At 39.4% G+C, this 20772-nt stretch overlaps 1 protein-coding gene across 1 annotated transcript in view; it reads right to left on the minus strand.

Moving 5' to 3' along the window:
• Nucleotides 1-2698: 2698 nt before the first annotated feature.
• The window catches only part of LOC128573039 (zinc finger protein 595-like), a 40069-nt gene continuing 21995 nt past the window's right edge, over nucleotides 2699-20772 (minus strand). Inside the window, exons 2-3 of the mRNA XM_053573256.1 lie at nucleotides 17947-18073; nucleotides 2699-5896 (exon numbers count right to left, since the gene is read on the minus strand). Coding sequence (XP_053429231.1) covers nucleotides 4413-5896; nucleotides 17947-18073 — 1611 coding nt within the window. The 3' untranslated portion in view covers nucleotides 2699-4412. The remainder of the gene's footprint in view (nucleotides 5897-17946; nucleotides 18074-20772) is intronic.

Raw genomic sequence — 20772 nt, forward strand, 5'->3', positions numbered from 1 at the left:
TTTTTGCCTAATTTTTCAAATTTCTTTTATTTTGATTGATCTCATTTTATTGTAGGATATTAAATCTAACACAAGTATTGCTATCTCTGAGACATTGTCATATATTTTTTGGAGATAGAGTCTCTGTCAGCCTGGCTAGAAGGCTGTGGCATCATAGCTCTCAGTAAGCTCACGTGGTTGCGCTAGAGCAATCCTCTTGCTTCGGCCTCCTGAGTATCTGTGACAACAGGGGAGCACCACCACCACCCTTGGGTAATTTTTCTGTTTTTAGTAGAGAAAGGGTTTGGCTTTTACTCTACCTGGTCTTGAACTCCTAGGCTGAAGGAATCCACCTGCCTCAGGCTCCCATAGAGCTAAGATTATATGGACCAGCCACCATGAGTGGCCACATTAGTTTTATTTCATTTACATATTGTTACTGACATTTTACACTGGGATCATGAAATATTTCATCATATAAATGTACTGAATTTTTATGTAGGAAAAATAATAGTACTTGGTTTTCTTTTGTACTTTGGCAAATATTTTCATATCATAGACCATGAGATAAACGTTAATGGTTTAGAGCATTTTAAATTTTAGATAATTGTGAATTTTATCCAATAAAATTCAATTTAACTGCATGCATGGGTTACAGGTCTGAGTTACAGCACCCTACCCACTGTGCTACAGGCACCAAGGCGAGACTGGTGTTTTAAAGGACAAAGTTGGCTCCTTTTTCTCTCTACTTCAGTGTCAAGAGAATAACTGATGACCTTGAGTGGTGATAACAGTTTAATAATCTTGATGTCAATACCCGTAACTAAGCAGATGCAGCTTCAGGCAGGCAGAAGAAAATACAGAGCTAGTTTTTTATTTAACCCTATAGTGGCAGATTGATGTGGAATATTATAACAAATATACAAGTAATCTGTAGAAGCTTTAAACAAAGTCTGGGGCAGCGCCTGGGGCTCAGGGGGTAGGGTGCCGGCCATATATACGGAGGGTGGCAGGTTCAAACCTGTCCATGGCCAAACTGCAACAAAAAAATAGCTGGGCCTTGTGGTAGGTGCCTGTAGTTCCAGCTACTCTGGAGGTGAGACAAGAGAATCGCCTAAGCTCAGAAATTGGAGGTTGCTGTGAGCTGACACCATGGCACTCTCCGGGGGTTAATAGGGTGAGACTCTTTCTCAAAAAAAAAAAAAACCAAAGTCTGATAATAAAAAGAAGACTTTGTTGTTTTAATTACAGATTCCCTTTCAGTCAGGCCAACCTGTTCACATGCAAAATGTTTATACATTCACCTTTGCATGTTATGTAATCTATGACTACATTAGATATAACTGAAGCCCTATGTTTGTCCCAAATTCGTCTTCTTAAACCATGACTTACTTTAGGACAAATAATCCTTACATTAGGTTTTGTCCTACACAAAATCATTCTCTCTCCTCTTACTGTTCTTCACCACCTGTGTTTCTTCATGTTCATTTTTCTTCATATCTCTATCGTACATATTGGTTCCTTCTTGCCTTGTTTTTTCTCTTTTGACAGAAAATTCTATCCCACTTAAGTCTTTTCTTTCTAAAGGCCTAAAACAGGAGGCCTATGGATTTAAAGAATTTAGATCTCTAACCTAAAGTTAAGACTTCATCCAAACAATGGGGTAGGGCAGGTGGAAAGCACTAAGAGGTATAAACAGAAACATCATCAGCCAGTGATGGACTTTAGAGCACACAAGGAGGTTGTATTTTACCTTCTGTTCTTATAACAGACATAGGAGAGGGACACAGAGGCCCTGAGTATCCAGGGAGAGCAGTAGTGGCTCTAATGTTATGAACATCGCTTCATTTACTGTGACAGAGGCAGACAGCTCCCCAACAATCAGCCACCCCAGAATCAGAAAGCAGACCTGTACTGAAGCTAGAGCATATCCATCAGACTGAAAGAGCTCCAGATGGTAAATGCTGGTTCGGGATTTCACAGGGTCTGGATGAAGAGGGTGATCCCTTGTTCCCAGGAAAGGGCAATGTCACTACCTAGTGCATCTCTCTAGAGGAAACTCCAACTCTCAGGCTGAATCAATGACAAATGCAAGGAGAGGGCATGGTCCCAGCAGTCCCCTTCCTGAGCCATTTCTTGCCCCAGAAACCCACATAGTAAGGGAGGGCTTAGGCCTGGTGTCTTCTCACCTGAGCCTCTAGAGGAACTATGTCCCTGACAACCTTCTTCCCTAGTGGTGGCAACCATTTCAAAACTTCCTTCTGCTCTTGGGGCCTGCTGCTGGCCTGGCTTTCTCTCAGTGACTCTTCCTCCCCACTCTGGTTACCAAGACCTTAAAAATCTCGTTGAACATTCTGGTTGTGGAGTCTGAGGCAACATCCCCCCTAACTGGGGGATGAAGTGCATTGAGGAGATGAAGAAAAAAAGAGATGAAACAGGGGTAGGTAAGGAGCTACATCACTTGGAAAGCAGTGTGAGACCTGTAGGTGTAATAAGTCATATGAGCAGGCAGAGTGAATTAACAATGTTCATTGTTCTATTAACTTACCTTGCAGAAGATGTGTATTTTCCTCCCAAATTTTGGTACCAAAAAGTCACATATGGGGACCGGGTATCAGGTTTATGTTCCCTGTTTTTTTGTTCCAGGGGCCAAAGAATAGTTACTGGTACCAAGACAGTGGAATAAATGAGCAGAATAAGTAGATATGTGTATGCAAAAGATCAAACTTTATTAGAGAACCGTACACTCCAGAGAACGAACACATCTTTCAAGTGGAGAAGGCTCTGGGTTTAGGAAGATGCTTTCCCTTTACATAGATTTTCCAATTCTATGTTAAGTGGTGTGGGGGTAAATATTCATGATCTTTCCTGGAAAGGGGGAAAACTTCCAGAAAGGAGTATCTTCCCATTTCCTATCCCTGTAAGGCAATTTCCAGAAGTTATCATTGGATTAGTGTAGTGTGATAGAACTGGTGCAAATCGTACTATGTTAATGAAAATAGGTCACTTGAGCTTATAGTCACATCACTTGAACCCATGATCCAAACATCCCTTTTTGTGGCCTTGGCTATATGTCCACATTGTGGCCTCTCAACCTCTGAGACTCATTTTTGTAAAGCAAACATCAGTTCACTTTTTGGAAGCCTTCATAAAATGCCAGCTTATCTTTCATGGAAGCCCACTCTGGTCTTTTTTTTTCCTGTTATGATGGACAAAGGATCTTCCAGTATCATCTGACTCTGTCTCTCCTCAGCCCTACCTAACAGGACAAACAGAACTTTAAGGCTTTGAGACATGATTGACATTTGTAGAGTATTTCATTCATATGAATTGTGATTAGAAAAGCATGAGAAACATTTAGACATTGTCACATATATACAATTTCTCTATGAATTCTGCTATGGACTGAAATGTGTGAGTAGTGAATATAGGATTCAAAACTTTCTTCACATTTGTAGGGGATTTCTCTGTTATAACGTTTTCATTTATACAATGGTTTAAGCACAAGTTAAACATCTGTCAAGTTCTTCACATTTGTAGAGTTTCTCTTCCACATGAATTCTATTGTGTACAGAAAACTTGAGTACTGGCATTAGGCTTTACCACGTCTTCATGTTGTTACATTTTTTCTATGGGATGATTTCTCTTATGTTTAATAAGGGCTGAAGACCAGGAGAAACCTTTGTCACATTATTCACATCTGTAAGATTTCTCTACAGTATGAATTTTCTTATGTGCAGTAAGGTTTGAATTCCAGTTAAGGGTATTGCCACACTGTTCACAGTTGTGGGATTTCTTACCAGTGTGAATTCTTTTATACCTAGAAAGTTTCAACACCAAGTAAAAGTACTATAACATCTTCATATTCTGAGGATTTCTCTCCTGTATGATTGATTTTATGTACAGTGAGGTTTGAATGTGAGTGAGTTTGCCACACTGTTCAGATTTATGAAGTTTCTCTCCAGAATGAATTATTTTATGTACAGAAAGGTTCATATACTGATTAAAGGCTTTGCCACATTGTTATTTATATGCTTTCTCTCCAGAATGAATATTTCACGTACAAGAAATGCCTGAGTATTGGTTAAAGTCTTTGCCACATTCTTGGCATTTGTAAGTTTTTTCTCAAGAAACAATTACTTCATGTACAGAAAGGTTTGAGTACTAAAGGGTTTGCCACATTGTTGACATTTGTATGGTTTCTCTCCAGAATGAATTCTTTGATTTTGAGAAAGGCTCAAGTACTGGGGAAAGGATTTGGCACATTCTTGACATTTCTAGGGTTTCCTTCCAGAATGCATTTTTTGATGTCCAGTAAGAGTTGAATTAACATGAAAGGCTTTGCCTCATTGTTGACATATGTAGGGATTCTCTCCACAATGAATTCTTTTATGTACAGAAAGGCCTGAGTACTGGTTAAAGACTTTGCCACATCATTGACACTTGTAGGGTTTCTCTCTGGAATGAATTCTTTTATGTTTAATAAGGGCTGAATTATCATTAAAGGCTTTCCCACATTCTTGACATTTGAAGGGTTTCTCTCCAGAATGAATTCTTTGATGTCTAGAAAGATTTGAGTACCGGTTAAAGGCTTTGCCACATTGTTGACACTTGTAGGGTTTCTCTCCAGAATGAATTCTTTGATGTACAGAAAGGTATGAGTTATGGTGAAAGGCTTTGCCACATTCTTGACATCTGAAGGGTTTCTGTCCAGAATGAATTCTTTCATGTTTAGTAAGGGATGACCTAAAAGTAAAGGCTTTGCCACATTCTTTGCATTTGAAGGATTTCTCTCCAGAATGAATTCTTTGATGTACAGACAGGGTTGAGTACAACCTAAAGGCTTTGCCACATTCTTGACATTTGTAGGGTTTCTCTTCAGAATGAATTCTTTGATGTACAGAAAGGTTTGAGTACCGGTTAAAGGCTTTGCCACATTGTTGACACTTGTAGGGTTTCTCTCCAGAATGAATTCCTTGATGTACAGAAAGGTTTGAGTACTGGTTAAAGGCTTTGCCACATTGTTGACATTTGTAGGGCTTCACTCCAGAATGGATTCTTAGATGTCTAGAAAGGTTTGCATGCCAGTTAAAGGTTTTGCCGCATTCTTGGCATCTGTAATGTTTCTCTCCAGAATGAATTCTTTGATGTTCAGAAAGGTGTGAGTACCGGGTAAAGGCTTTGCCACACTGTTGGCATTTGTAGGGTTTCACTCCAGAATGGATTCTTTGATGTCTAAAATGGTTTGTGTGCCAGTTAAAGACTTGGCCACATTCTTGACATTTGCAGTGCTTCTCTTCAGAATGAATTCTTTGATGTCCAGAAAAATGTGAGTATTGTTTGATAAGTGTGTCACAGTCTTCATAGTTGTAGGGTTTTCCTCCACTATCAATACTCTTATGGGTACAATATTTTGATCTGCAGCTAAGACATTTGCCCTCATTTTCACTCTTGTAAAGTTTCTCTCCAGTATGATGTCTCTTATGCTTAGACAGGCTTGAGCAAGATCTGAAGACTTTGCTACCTTCTTTACATTTGTACTGTTTGTCTCCAATATGAATTATCTCATGTTTAGTAACATGTGAGCATGGGTTAGAGGCTTTCTCATACTTTATATAGTGAAACGTTTTCCCTATGGTATATATCATCTTATGTCTAGTTATATTTGACAATTTTGTGAAGACTTTCAAACATTTGCTACACTGGAAGATTTTGGTATGGGTAGCCGTTAAACAGCGGTCAAGTCCACTGTCACATACTTTCTGCTGCTTACACGCAGACATACTCGCCCAAGACTCTTTTGTTGAGCTTAAATTGTCAGGTGCACAGATTCGATATCTCCTAAGGATTATCTCTGGAAATAAAATATTTGTGTCCAGATCTTGCAAATGGTCTTCCTCAGGATGGTTAGATATGGCTGAAAGAAATTGAAACAATAGCAATTTTAGGCACTGACTTTTTATCAGAATTGAGTAAATACACATTACACATTTTATCTGCAAAATCATGCCAAGAACATTAGGAAGATAGCATAATACAGTACACAGGCACGAATTATCTTAAAGTTAAATAAATATTGCATGTAGGAACTTGCAGCACAGCAGGTGAACAGAAGTTGTAGAGACACCACAGAGCCTGGGGGCATTGGCTCATGTTAATAATCCTAGAACTCTGGGAGACTGAGCTGAATGGATCAACAGAGCACAGGTTTTCAAGATCAACCTAAGCAAGAGTGGTTACACTCTTCCCCATTTCTCCCATAAACAGTAGTCAGGCATGGTGGCACATGCCTGTAATCCCAGCAATTCATAACGCTGAGGCAAGAAGATCTCTTGAGCTCAGAATATTGAGGATGCTGTGAGTGAAGACAACACAGCACTCCACCCATTGTGACAGAAACTCAGTTCCAAATAATAAACAAGTAGACAGATGAATAAATTTGTGTGTGTACATGCATAATATAAACTATAAAAAAGGAAAAGATAGCAAACACTAATAATAACATAGCCAGATGTTGTGGTGGGCACCTGTAGTCCCAGCTACTCGGGAGGCTGAGGCAAGAGTTGGAGCCTAGAAGTTGGAGATTGCTGTGAGTTGTAACACCACGGCACTCTACCAAGGGGGGACAAAGTGACACTCTGTCTCTAAAAAAAAAATATATATATATATTTATATAAATAATATATAAATATAATATATATAAATAATAAAAAGAGACAAAGAGAATATAAAGAAGTTTTTCAATATTTACCCAACACAGACTTTATACCCCATCATAATAGAGCATGGTGAAAATGGAAGTAAAAGTCCCAAATCCCAGCTTTATCAAAAGAAAAAGAGTGACACCAGTGTTAATCCTTCTTGTTTTCTGGGCCTTTACAGGGAAAAGTTGCTGTCTCCTATGATCGAGGGTGCTGAAAGGAGTGGAGTTATAATCTATAAGAGTAAGTAGAGGGGGGAGTGGAGAGCAAGATGGCAGCCGAGTAACAGCTTCCTTGCATCTGGGGACTGTGAGTCTGGGGAGATAAGACTCTAGGCATCTCTGGCTGTTGGGATTGGCCTATAATCATCCCTTTGAGAATACAGGGAATCAGCAAGACAGTTCTGGACCCGAAGGACAAAAACAGTGGAAAACTGGCAAGTAATCACGTGTGTTCAAACGGTCTAATCCCACCGACAGCTTTAAGTGCAGTAGCAGCAAGACTGCAAACCAGAAAGGCCTTACCTGTGAACTGTTTAGTGTTTTGGGACTTGGCACTCAGTTGAACTGCCTTGGGGAGAGCTTGAGCGGGCATGTGGACAATTTTTGGCGTTGTCTGGGACCCCAGACTGAGCCGCCGAGCCAGACGGAGCTAATAGTGTTTGGCTGAGGGCTGCAGGGAGCCATTGTGAGAAAACTGCCCCAACAAGGTCCGCCCAAGGGGTTGCAGAGCAAGGATTGGGTGGGGCCTAGTAACCTAGTAACTGAGACGCCTAAAAGCGGGGTCTGAGCTGCCTTACAACGCTAACCCTCAGGGGCAGACTGAGACCGCTTTTGGCACACTCGGTAAGTGGATAGCCACGTCAGCAGTGATTCTAGCGACAAACACTTTCCTGGGAAAACTTCTGCTTAGCAAGTTTAGAAGCTTAAAGTGCCTTTTAAGAGGGCTGAAGAGAGACTTAGGGTGTCTACCCTGTCGGGTTGGAGAAATCAGCAGAGGCCTCCAGTCATATCAACATTGTAATTAACATCTCATACCCAAGAAGACCACCTGTTGCCCAGACAATATTCAACAAGATATATATACTGCTTTGTTTTTGGATGTTCTTTATTTTGTTTTTTTGTTTGTTTGTCTTTTGTTTATTTTGATGTTGCTGTTCTTGTTTTGTTTTTTAATTTCAACCTCTTCCGTACAGGTTTCTCCTTTTCTTTCTCCAGTTTTCTAGTATAAGTACAATTTCCCATTGCTGCCTTTTCCAACAATTAGAACTTCATTTTTGCTAGTGTTTCTACACCTATTATTTGGTTTTTCCCCCAATTTTATCCTGTAGTTTTCTGTTTGCTTGTTTTGGTTTGATTTGCTGCATTTTTGTCTTTCCTCTCTACTTGCTGGAGGTGGGGTACTGTGTCTGATCAGGTTAGCAAAGAGTTGCTGACCTCAAGGGAACCACCCCAACCAGGCACCCCCAGAGGTTGTTTAAGGTTGTGTCAAAGTATCCTACTGTGCAACTATATTGCTCTGTCTCCCTCTTTCTGTGCCTCTCTTCTTTTTGTTAATATTCCTTTTACCCACCTCCTCTCCTTTCTCTATTTTCCTTGCATTCTTTCCTTCTTTCTTTCATCCCTTCTTGCTCTTCAACCTTCTCATCCTTCTGGTTCTATACCAAAAGGACTCATCGAAACCGTAGTCCACAGGCACAGGAACTTAAAGAGCAAGAGGAAGTGAAAGGAAAATTAGGGCAAGGAAACAGACAAAATAAATCACTCATGAGGAAGAATCATCAGAAAACTCCTGGCAACATGAAGAACCAGTCTAGAACAACCCCTCCAAGAGACCAGGAGGTAGCTACTGCAGAGGATTCCACCAATAAAGAAATGTTAGGAATGACAGAAAGGGAATTAGAATACACATGATGAAAACAATGAAAGAAATGATGGAAACAATGAAGGAAACTGCAAATAAAGTGGAAAATAACCAAAAGGAAATCCAAAAACAGAATCAAATAAGATGAGCAATATGAAGAATATAATAGAAAGAATATAGCACAGCTGAAAGAACTGAAACAGTCAATTAGGGAACTTAAAGATGCAATGGAAAGTATCAGCAACAGGTTAGACCATACAGAAGAAAGAATTTCAGAGGTAGAAGACAAAGTCCTTGAGATAACTCAGATAGTAAAAGAGGCAGAAAAGAAGAGAGAGAAAGCAGAACGTTCACTGTCAGAATTATGGGATTTTATGAAGCGTTCCAACATATGAGTTATAGGAATCCAGCAGGGGAAGAAGAATGCCCCAGAGGAATGGAAGCCATACTAGAGATAAAAGAAAATTTCCCAAATATCACCAAAGATTCTGACACACTGATTTCAGAGGGTTATGGGACCCCAGGTCGCCTCAACTCTAACCAAGCTTCTCTGAGACACATTGTGATGAACCTATCCAAAGTCAAGACAAAAGAAAAGATTCTGCAAGCTGCCAGAAGTAAGCACCAGTTGACCTACAGGGAAAAATCCATCAGAGTGACTGCAGACTTCTCTAATGAAACTTTCCAAGCAAGAAGACAATGGTCATCTACCTTTAATCTACTTAAACAGAACAATTTCCAGCCCAGAATTTTGTACCCTACTAAGCTAAGCTTTAAAATTGATGGAGAAATCAAATCATTTACGGATATACAAACATTGAGGAAATTCGCCACAATAAGACCATGTATCTTATTTTCAGATACATGTGAACTTAAAGCAACTGAAGTCAGGAAATACTTCAACCTGTTCTACACAATGACCATCACAATGGATCAGCAGCAAAGTAAAAACTCAGAAATTAAAGGACAAAACCTAACCTCCACACTGATGCAAAAGATAAAACTAAGCATTGGACTCTCACAACGTAAGATGAATAGAACACAAGCCATTCATTTGCTGTCTGCAAGAAACACACCTGGCTTCAAAAGACAAAGCTCCGAGTCAAGGGCTGGAAGACAATTTTTCAGGCAAATGGAATTCAGAAGAAAAGAGGAGTTGTGATCTTATTTTCAGATACATGTGGATTTAAAGCAACTAAAGTCAAAAAAGACAAAGATGGTCACTTTATATTGGTCAAGGGAAAAATACAACAAGAAGACATTTCAATTCTAAATATTTATGCACCCAATGTAAATGCTCCCAGATTCTTGAAACAGACCTTACTCAGTCTGAGCAATATGATATCTCATAATACCATAATAACAGGGGACCTTAACACTCCTCTTACAGAGCTGGACAGATCCTCTAAACAGAAATTAAACAAAGATATAAGAGATTTAAATGAGACCCTAGAACAACTGTGCTTGATAGACGCATGTAGAGCACTCCATCCCAACGACAAAGAATATACATTCTTCTGATCACCCCATGGAACATTCTCCAAAATTGATCATATCCTGGGACACAAAACAAATATCAACAGAATCAAAACAATTGAAATCTTACCTTGTATCTTCTCAGACCATAAGGCACTAAGGATGGAACTCAACTCTAACAAAAATGTTCGACCCCACACAAAGATATAGAAATTAAACAATCTTCTGTTGAATAACAGATGGGTGCAGGAACAAACAAAACAGGAAATCATTAACTTCCTTGAGCATAACAACAATGAAGACACAACCTACCAAAACCTGTGGGATACTGCAAAAGCAGTTTTGAGAGGAAAATTTATCGCTTTACATGCCTACATTCGAAAAACAGAAAGAGAGCGCATCAACAAACTCACAAGCCATCTTATAGAGTTGGAAAAAGAACAATCTAAGCCTAATGTCAGTAGAAGAAAAGAAATCTCCAAAATTAAATCAGAGATCAATGAAATTGAATACGAAAGAATCATTCAGAAAATTAATGAAACAAGGAGTTGGTTTTTTGAAAAAATTAATAAAATAGATAAACCATTGGCCAGACTAACAAGAAATAGAAAAGTAAAATCTCTAGTAACCTCAATCAGAAATGATAAAGGGGAAATAACAACTGATCCCACAGAGATACAAGAGATCATCTCTGAATACTACCAGAAACTCTAAGCCCAGAAATTTGACAATGTGAAGGAAATCGATCAATATTTGGCACCACATCCCCTCCCTAGACGTAGCCTGGAAGAAATAGAGCTCCTGAACAGAACAATGTCAAGCTCTGAAATTAAAGAAACAATAAAAAATCTTCCAACCAAAAAATGCCCTGGTCCAGATGGCTTCACACCAGAATTCTATCAAACCTTCAAGGAAGACCTTATTCCTGTATTGCAGAAAGTATTCCAAAAAATCAAGGAAGAAGGAATCTTCCCCAACATATTCTATTAAGCAAACATCACCCTGATACCAAAACCAGGAAAAGACCCAACCAAAAAGGAGAATTTCAGACCAATCTCACTCATGAATATAGATGCAAAAATTCTCAACAAAATCCTAGCCAACAGATTAAAACTTATCATCAAAAAAGTCATACATCATGATCAAGGAGGTTTCATCCCGGGGATGCAAGGCTGGTTTAACATCTGCAAGTCCATAAACGGTATCCACGATATTAACAGAGGCAAAATAAAGACCATACGATCCTCTCAATAGATGCAGAAAAAGCATTTGATAAAATCCAGCATTCTTTTCTTTTTTTTTTTTTGGCCAGGGATGGGTTTGAACCCGCCACCTCTGGCATATGGGACCGGCACCAGCAGCCTTTTCTAATTAGAACTCTGAAGAGTATAGGCATAGGTGGCACATTTCTAAAACTGATTGAAGCTATCTATGACAAACCCACACCTAATATTTTACTGAATGGAGTAAAACTGAACCTTTTCCTCTTAGAACTGGAACCAGAAAAGGTTGTCCTCTGTCACCTTTACTTTTCAACACAGTGCTGAAAGTTCTAGCCAATACAATTAGGCAAGACAAAGAAATAAAGGGAATCCAAATGGGAGCAGAGGAGGTCAAACTTTCCCCCTTTGCTGATGACATGATCTTATACTAGGAGAATTCCAAAGACTCAACCTGAAGACACCTAGAAGTCATCAAAAAATACAGTAATGTTTCCGGATATAAAATCAATGTCCACAAGTCAGTAGCCTTTGTATACGCCAATAACAGTGAAGATGAGAAGCTAATTAAGGACACAACTCCCTTCACCATAGTTTCAAAGAAAATGAAATACCTAGGAATATACGTAACGCAGGAGGTGAAGGACCTCTATAAAGAAAATTATGAAATCCTCAGAAAGGAAATAGACAAGGATATTAACAAATGGAAGAACATACCATGCTCATGGATGGGCAGAATCAACATTGTTAAAATGTCTATACTTCCCAAAGCAATCTATGTATTCAATGCCATTCCTATCAAAATACCAACATTGTACTTTCAAGATTTGGAAAAAATGATTCTGCACTTTGTGTGGAACCAGAAAAAACCATGTATAGCTAAGACAGTTGTTAGTTATAACAATAAAGCTGGGGGCATCAGCACACCAGATTTTACTCTGTACTACAAAGCCATAGTGGTCAAGACAGCATGGTACTGGCACAAAAATAGAGACATAGACACTTGGAATCGAATAGAAAACCAAGAAATGAAACTAACATCTTACAACCACCTAATCTTCGATAAACCAAACAAGAACATACCTTGGGGGAAAGACTCCCTATTCAATAAATGGTGTTGGGAGAACTGGACAGCCACATGTAAAAGACTGAAAGTGGACCCACACTTTTCCCTACTCACAAAAATTGATTCAAGATGGATAAAGGACTTAAATTTAAGGCATGAAACAATAAAAATCCTCAAAGAAAGCATAGGAAAAACACTGGAAGATACTGGCCTGCGGAAAGACTTCATGAAGAAGACTGCCATGGCAATTGCAACAACAACAAAAATAAACAAATGGGACTTTGTTAAACTGAAAAGCTTCTGTACAGCCAAGGAGACAACAACCAAAGCAAAGAGACAACCTACACAATGGGAAAGGATATTTGCATATTTTCAATCAGACAAAAGCTTGATAACTAGGATCTATAGAGAACTCAAATTAATCCACATGAAAAAAGCCAACAATCCCATATATCAATGGGCAAGAGACATGAATAGAACTTTCTCTAAAGAAGACAGACGAATGGCTAACAAACATATGAAAAAATGTTCATCACACACCTATATATTAGAGAAATGCAAATCAAAACCACCCTGAGATACCATCTAACCCCAGTGAGAATGGCCCACATCTCAAAATCTCAAAACTGCAGATGCTGGCGTGGATGTGCAGAGAAGGGAACACTTTTACACTGCTGGTGGGACTGCAAACTAGTACAACCTTTCTGGAAGGAAGTATGGCAAAACCTCAAAGCACTCAAGCTAGACCTCCCATTTGATCCTGCAATCCCATTACTGGGCATCTACCCAGAAGGAAAAAATCCTTTTATCTTAAGGACACTTGTACTAGACTGTTTATTGCAGCTCAATTTACAATCGCCAAAATGTGGAAACAGCCTAAATGCCCACCAACCTAGGAATGGATTAACAAGCTGTGGTATATGTATACCATGTAATACTATTCAGCTATTAAAAAAAATGGAGACTTCACATCCTTCGTATTAATCTGGATGGAAGTAGAAGACATTATTCTTAGTAAAGCATCACAAGAATGGAGAAGCATGAATCCTATGTACTCAATTTTCATATGAGGACAATTAACGACAATTAAGGTCATGGTGGGAGGAAGGAAAAGCAGAGAGAGGGAAGGAGGGAGGGGGGTGGGGCCTTGTTGTGTGCCACACCATCTGGGGGCAAGACATGATTGCAAGAGGGACTTTACCTAACAAATGCAATCAGTGTAACCTGGCTTATTGTACCCTCAATGAATCCCCAACAATCAAAAAAAAAAAAAAAAAAAGAAAGAGTAACTGGAGGTGCTAAAACCAAAGGTAACATATTGTTAGAGCAGCAGAGAGACTCCAAGACAACAGACAGATTTAGGTCTAGCAAGTGATCATAAGCTCTTAAGAGGAAATGTGGAAAAATGCGTCAACTGAAAAATAACCACACACTGTCTGCACTGTCAGAATGTCATGGTCCTTGCTGTCTTAGTACAACGTGTCAGAATCTTACAAGATGAAACCATATCACAAAGGTTGTGAAAGGTGGCTTTTCTCATCAAAAATCAGTGAAGGACTATAACATGTACAAAATTTTAGGGTGATATAACTCAAGGAAACAAAAGAAATTATCTGGAATCAACCATAATATATAAAGATGTTAAAATTATCTTAACATTATATGAATAATGTTAAATGGGTCAAATGGGAATGATACAGACAACTAATTTACATCACAAAAATGAAGATATCAAAGGAAATAAAGGCATAAATAAAAAGAAATTCTGAACATGAAGAACACAATGAAAATGACCAAGAAGTCTCAAATGTAAGAAAAAAGATAGAAAATATCATGAAGCTCACCATACTCTAGCAGGGAGAAACAGAGAGAGTCCCGTAACAGACAGATGAAGATCAAGGATTGAAAGTCACACACAAGAGAATCTCGAAAGCACCAAGAGAAAACAGACACGTCATCTCTAAGCATGCTCCTGTGAGATTACTAGTGGAGTAATCAACACAAACCTTCCATGTCAAAAACAAGTTGGGTGATACAGTCAAAGTACTGAAAGAACAAAAACTTCAAAGCGCATATACAGTATTCGGCAAAACTGCCATTCTCAACAAAGAAAAAATAAATATTTATCATGATAAACAGATGCTAAAAGCTGCCACATAAGAAATGTCAACGAAAGGCCCTTTCATTGACAATGAAATGATGCTAGACAACAATACTAAATGATGTAAAAACAAATAACTCTGGGGAAGATAAGTTAGTACACCTCCATGTAAATTCTGTATTGTTGTAATGATGGCGCATGAAAGACTTTAATCATACTTGAGGGTTCAAAGACAAAAATAGAAAGGTAGCACTAAAGCTCTGCTAATGGGTCTACATGTACAATTTAACAAGATGTAATTGCTGAGATCAATAAAATATTTCAGTACAGATGTAAAAAAAAAAAAAAACATTTAAAAATAAAAACCAGTAACTGTTGTTACCAGTTTAAAACATATTTTGAAAATGTGTAATTGCCATGGCAACTATAATAAAAATAACTATAATCACACACTCAAATAATAAAAAAAGCAAAGCGTGTTACTATACAAATCAATGGCACACAAATGAAGACAGAAGGGGGAAAACAGATGCAAGAATCAAAGAAAACAGTTAATAAATTGTCAACAGTAAGTCCTCTCTCTCAAAAATTATGTAAATATTAATGGACTAAACATCACAATCAAATTACAGACACTAAACAAAGATAGGGATTCAAAAAATGAAAAAATAAAAAATCAACATCTAACTATATAGTATCTAAATGATACTCATCTTAAACATAATAATAAAAATGGAATAAAAATTGCAGGACAGATTCTCAGCGCCAATAGCTCAGTGGCTAAGAAGATAGTCACATACACGGGGGCTGGCGGGTTCAAACCTGGCCAGGGGCCTGCCAAACAACAATGACAACTACAACAAAAAAATAGCCAGGAGCTGTGGCAGGCGCCTGTAGTCCCAACTAATTGTGAGGCTGAGGCAAGAGAATCGCTTAAGCCCAAGAGTTTGAGGTTGCTGTGAGCTGTGATGCCATAGCACTCTACCGAGGGAAACATACTGAGACTGTTTCAAAAGGAAAAGAACATTACAGCACAGAAAGATATTTAATTGAAATATTCATCAAATGAGAGCAAGGGAGATTATAATAATAAGATATGTATATGTATTTGTATAAGTACTTATATGTGTGTGTGTCTGTATGTGTATATATACACACATGTGTTGAGACAGAGTCTCACTCTGTTGCCCAGGATACAGGGCCATGGTATCAGACTACGTCAAAGCAACCTGAAACTCCTGGGTTCAAGCAATCCTCCTGAATCAGCCTTCTGAGAAGCAGGGACTAATGGTGTCTGTAATGATAGTCAGCTAACTTTATCTTCTATTTTTAGTAGAGATGGGGTGTTGCTTTCTAGGATGGTCTCTAACTCCTTAGGTTAAGACATCCTCTCATCTCAGCCTCCCAGATTGCTGTCAGTATAGACATATGTCCCTGTGCCCAGCCAGGGCACAATATATTTTGAGGCAAAACCTGTCTTATTTCATAAAATATTCAAAATTTCCAAAAAAGGTAAAGAATGCAAAATAATAATTAAGGGCTTATTTGTTAGAAGAATATAATTTTTTTTTAATATTTTGCATATACAGTGGCACCTGTGGCTCAAAGGAGTAGGTCGCCAGCCCCATATGCCTGAGGTGGCGGGTTCAAACCCAGCCCCAGCCAAAAACTGGAAAAAAAAGAAAAATTTAGTATTTTGCATATTTGTAAAATACATAATGAAGTAAAATGTAGGACAAATTTACAACCCTCATGTACACAGTCAAATGAAAAACTATTTGCACATATATTTATTGCAGCATTCCTCACATAATTTATTAGGTGAAAGAAATCCATACCTGCCTCAAAATATAAATGGATAAATATAATTTAGGATAGATAAATAATAGAGTATTACTCAGCTTCTAACAATCAGGAAATCTTCTAACATCTCTAATAAAGGTAAATCTTCACATTATGATAAATGAAATAATACAGATTCTCCCCCAAAACAGATACATTTGAATAAAATTATATAAAATAAGGAAAGGCTAGGCACAGTGGTACATGCTTCTAATCCTACCACTCTAGGAGGCTGAATCTGGTGGATTGTGTGAGCTCAGGAATTCAAGATCGGCCTAAGCAAGAGCGAGACACTGTCTCTAAAAATAGCCAGGTGTTGTGATGGGTGCCTAGTCCCAGCTACTTGGGAGGCTGAGGAAGAGGATTGCTTGAGCCCAAGAAACTGAGGTTGCTGTGAGCTATGATGCCACAGCAAAATACCAAGGCTGACAAAGTGAGACGCTGTCTCAAAAATAAAATAGGCTGTGCCTATGGCTCACTGAGTAGGGTGCCAGCCACATATACCCAGGGTGACAGGTTATAAAAACCAGTATAGAAGTGCCCTTATGTAAGAACAAGAGAAAGAAACCCAGGATTCCCAGAAATCATTCCCAATCAATCTGAGCTTCCCTAATCATATTATATAGTGTGTTTTCCTCCTTGAACTTTGGACCTCCGACCACTGTTATCTGCTGCATTCACTCCAACCTAACTGGGGGCTTGACTACTGCCTGGTGTGTCTTCACCTTCCAGGGTTCTTTGCTTTATTCCAGACAGGTGATGAGGTTGGGCTTAGACAGAGTAAGACTTGTTTTATCAGAGAAAAGGAACATAACTCTTGTTGAAATTCTTCAGTGGTTATCTGTCACCTTGCTAAAGCAGAAAAAAGAACATCCTGAAAGAACATCCTGAAAGAATAATCACCAAATACACATTCCTTACAGAAATTTTAGAATCTTTAAAAAGTATTTAAGTTGGAGGATTTTTAATTCCACCACCCAGTACTACTGAAATAAAATTTGGCGCTAGAAATCAGATTTAAAGGTGTGGGTTAACAATCTATGCCAGAAAATTTCTGAAATTACCATTAATCTAGTCAAGAATATAAATCGGCCAGAAAAAGGATAAGATTAATGTCACTATAAGCCATCTTTGATATTTTCTTTTCTATACCATGATATACGTAAATTTTCCTTAAGAACAAGAAACTGGGCTCAGTGCCTGTGGCTCAAGTGGCTAAGGCGCCAGCCACATACACCTGAGCTGGCGGGTTCGAATCCAGCCTGGGGCCCACCAAATAACAATGACAGCTGCGACCAAAAAATAGCCAGGCGTAGTGGCGGGTGCCTGTAGTCCCAGCTACTTGGGAGGCGGAGGCAGGAGAATCTTTTGAGACCAGAAGTAGGAGGTTGCTATGAGTTATGATGTCACGGCACTACACCCAGGGCGACAGCTTGAGGCTCTGTCTCAAAAAAAAAAAAAAAAAAAAAACAAGAAACTGGGGTAGCACCTATGGCTCAAGGAGTAGAACGCCAGCCCCACATACCAGGGGTGGCAGGTTCAAGCCCGGCCCCAGCCAAAACTGCAAAATAAAAAACCCCCAAAAACCCAAGAAACTGATACTCATGCAGCCAAAGAAGAAACTCAATAAAAACCTACAAAGAGAGAATATGAATTGTGTAGTGTAGACCAGGAACTATGTATTTCAGTTATCCTCACCTAGGAAGACCAGGTGTCTGTAATTCTCCAACATGACGTCCCGATACAAAGTTTGCTGAGCAGGGTCCAGGCAGGCCCACTCATCCGTAGAGAACTCTATAGACACGTCCTTGAATGTCAACAGTTCCTGAAAAACAAACATATTTACCAAGAGGCCAGGGGGAGGCTGAATTACACTTGTAGTTGAATGAGTGAAGAGAACTTATTCTGACTTATCTGAAAGACTGGAGTCACCTAATAAGGTAAGTATAGAAGAGACATATTCCCTCAGGTGTTGTCTAACACGGATGAAAGGGGATGGCATAACACCCACCAAACCAGTGGACACACTACACTTTTTTGGTTGACACAATAGAAATGAAAGGCCACCAATACTGGCATGTATACTTTTGTGCCTTATTTACCTCATACAGTATAAGTTGTATACTTTTTCATATGAAAATGTCATTGTAAGGCTCAGGACCTGTAGCTCAGCGGTTAGGATGCCGGCCACATACACAGGGGCTGGAGGGTTCAAACCTGGGCCAGGTCTGCCAAACAACAATGACAACTACAAGAAAAATAGCCGGGACTCAACCATAGCACAGTGGTTACGGCGCCAGCTACATACACTGAGGCTGGTGGGTTCAAACCAGGCCCAGGCCAGCTAAATAACAATGATAACTGCAACAAAAAATAGCCAGGCATTGTGGCAGATACCTGTAGTCTCGGCTACTTGGGAGACTGAGGCAAGAGAGTGGCTTGTGCCCAAGAGTTTGAGGTTGCTGTGAGCTGTGATGTCACAGCACTCTACTGGGGCATCATTGTGAGACTCTGTCTCAAAAAAACAAAAGTCATGGTGAGTTAAGTGATTCCTCAAAAGTTTAAACGTGTGCAATAAAGAACTGGAGACCTTGAAAAAATGTAGAAATTTATTCAGAAGACATGGGGTGAATATTTACTTTCTAAATTTCCAACAAGCTCAACAGGAATGCTAATGATTCTGTCCCATGATATTTTGTCAAACATGCAGTGAACTGTAGACACTAGATTTATCCCAGTTGATTTCTGAATAAACAAGGATGACACACATTCACAAGTGCCAAAAATATCACTGCTGTGATAGGGCAGAAAAGTAAATCATAATCCAATAAAAAACCAGTTTAAAAAAAAACAACTAGTTTTTGGCAAAGTTCATGGTACAGATACCTGGCACATTTTCTAGTCTCTAATCATGTCTTTAAATATGTCCTTTTTAGCATTCTGGAAAGCCAGGCTTTTCTAATAATTCTGGTGCCCAGAACATTGAGTTACTTTAGGCAGTTAATGCCGTCTTCTGTACAAGTGCATGTGCTTCATCTTATTCTATGTAGAACTGATGGAACTTCCAGGTGGAAGCTAAACTGCACACATTCCCCTTCTTTGCTAATATCCAATGACCCGAACTCATCCACAATGGGAATCTTGGGCATCCACATTTTCCCATTTTCAGCAGAGAGAAAGGGAACATGTTCACCATTTCAGGATATACATTTAACGTAGAATTTTTTAGAGCGTATGAGAAGCTTGGGTGAAGAGAACAGAAAGAAGACTCTGCCATATATGTAGAGGAGAAGGATTTTTGGACTATTTGGATTTTTGGCTATTGTAAGAAATAAACCTGCATTTGAAACAAACTCATTAGGCAGGAACATCACAAGAGACATAAAGGTTTGCAAATTCTTTTTTTTTTTTTTTTGTAGAGACAGAGTCTCACTTTACTGCCCTCAGTAGAGTGCCGTGGCGTCACATGGCTCACAGCAACCTCCAGCTCTTGGGCTTATGTGATTCTCTTGCCTCAGCCTCCCAAGCAACTGGGACTACAGGCGCCCGCCACAACACCCGGCTATTTTTCTGTTGTTGCAGTTTGGCCGGGGCTGGGTTTGAACCCGCCACCCTTGGCATAAGGGCCGGTGCCCTACTCACTGAGCCACAGGTGCCGCCCTAAGGTGACACTGTAGGAAAAAAAGGGGGCACAGCACTGGACCTTGGACACATTTACCCGAGGAGCAATCATTTCTTTCTCTTTCTCCTCCTTGCCTTGACTTCCTTCTCAGGGGAGATTATCTGGATATATTAATCCTGCAGCTTGATAATATGCATTTAAAGGTATCACCCTAACCCCTTCACTACTACCACCAACCATATCCACAGGCAGAGGGACCTCAAAAAATTTCACCCTTTCCTGTTCTTTATCACAGGAGTCAGGGAGAAGGAGATTCCACATAAAGACCAAAGTATACGTTTCTTATTTCTTGGCCTCCAGTGCCCTCCCCTGCCAGCAATTTCTGTTATGGGAATGAAAATATGGGCCCTGTGACCACTTTCTGGAAAAAAATAAATAAACTCCACTGACTTAAATGTATCTGGAAACCCTCATGCTTGATACTAATCTAAACTTAGCAGCACATGTGGACACTTAATGAAAACCACAGGATAACACAACCCAGACTCATAGAATCTGTGGGAAGGCAGAGTCATAGATGAGGTGCTTCTTCTGGCCATGAAATCCTGACTGGAAGCCTGGGCTGAGGACCACTTAGTTAAGCATTACCTCTCAAGGTTTAATATGCATACGAGTTATTTCCCATTATGCTCACTCTAAGTACCCGATTCTGCAACAGCAGCACCGACTCTACTTCCAAGCAAATACTCACTTTATATACACGATGCCTATTTATGTCCTTGCTTACAAATTTCAGGAAGAAGGCTGGGCCCATGGCTCACACCTATCGTCCCAGCGCTCAGGAGTTCCAGACCTGCCTGAGCAAGAGTGAGACCCTGTCTCTAAAAATAAGCAGGTGTTTT

The sequence above is a fragment of the Nycticebus coucang genome, chromosome 20 (assembly GCF_027406575.1).
Source record: "Nycticebus coucang isolate mNycCou1 chromosome 20, mNycCou1.pri, whole genome shotgun sequence".
Lineage (NCBI taxonomy): Eukaryota > Metazoa > Chordata > Mammalia > Primates > Lorisidae > Nycticebus > Nycticebus coucang.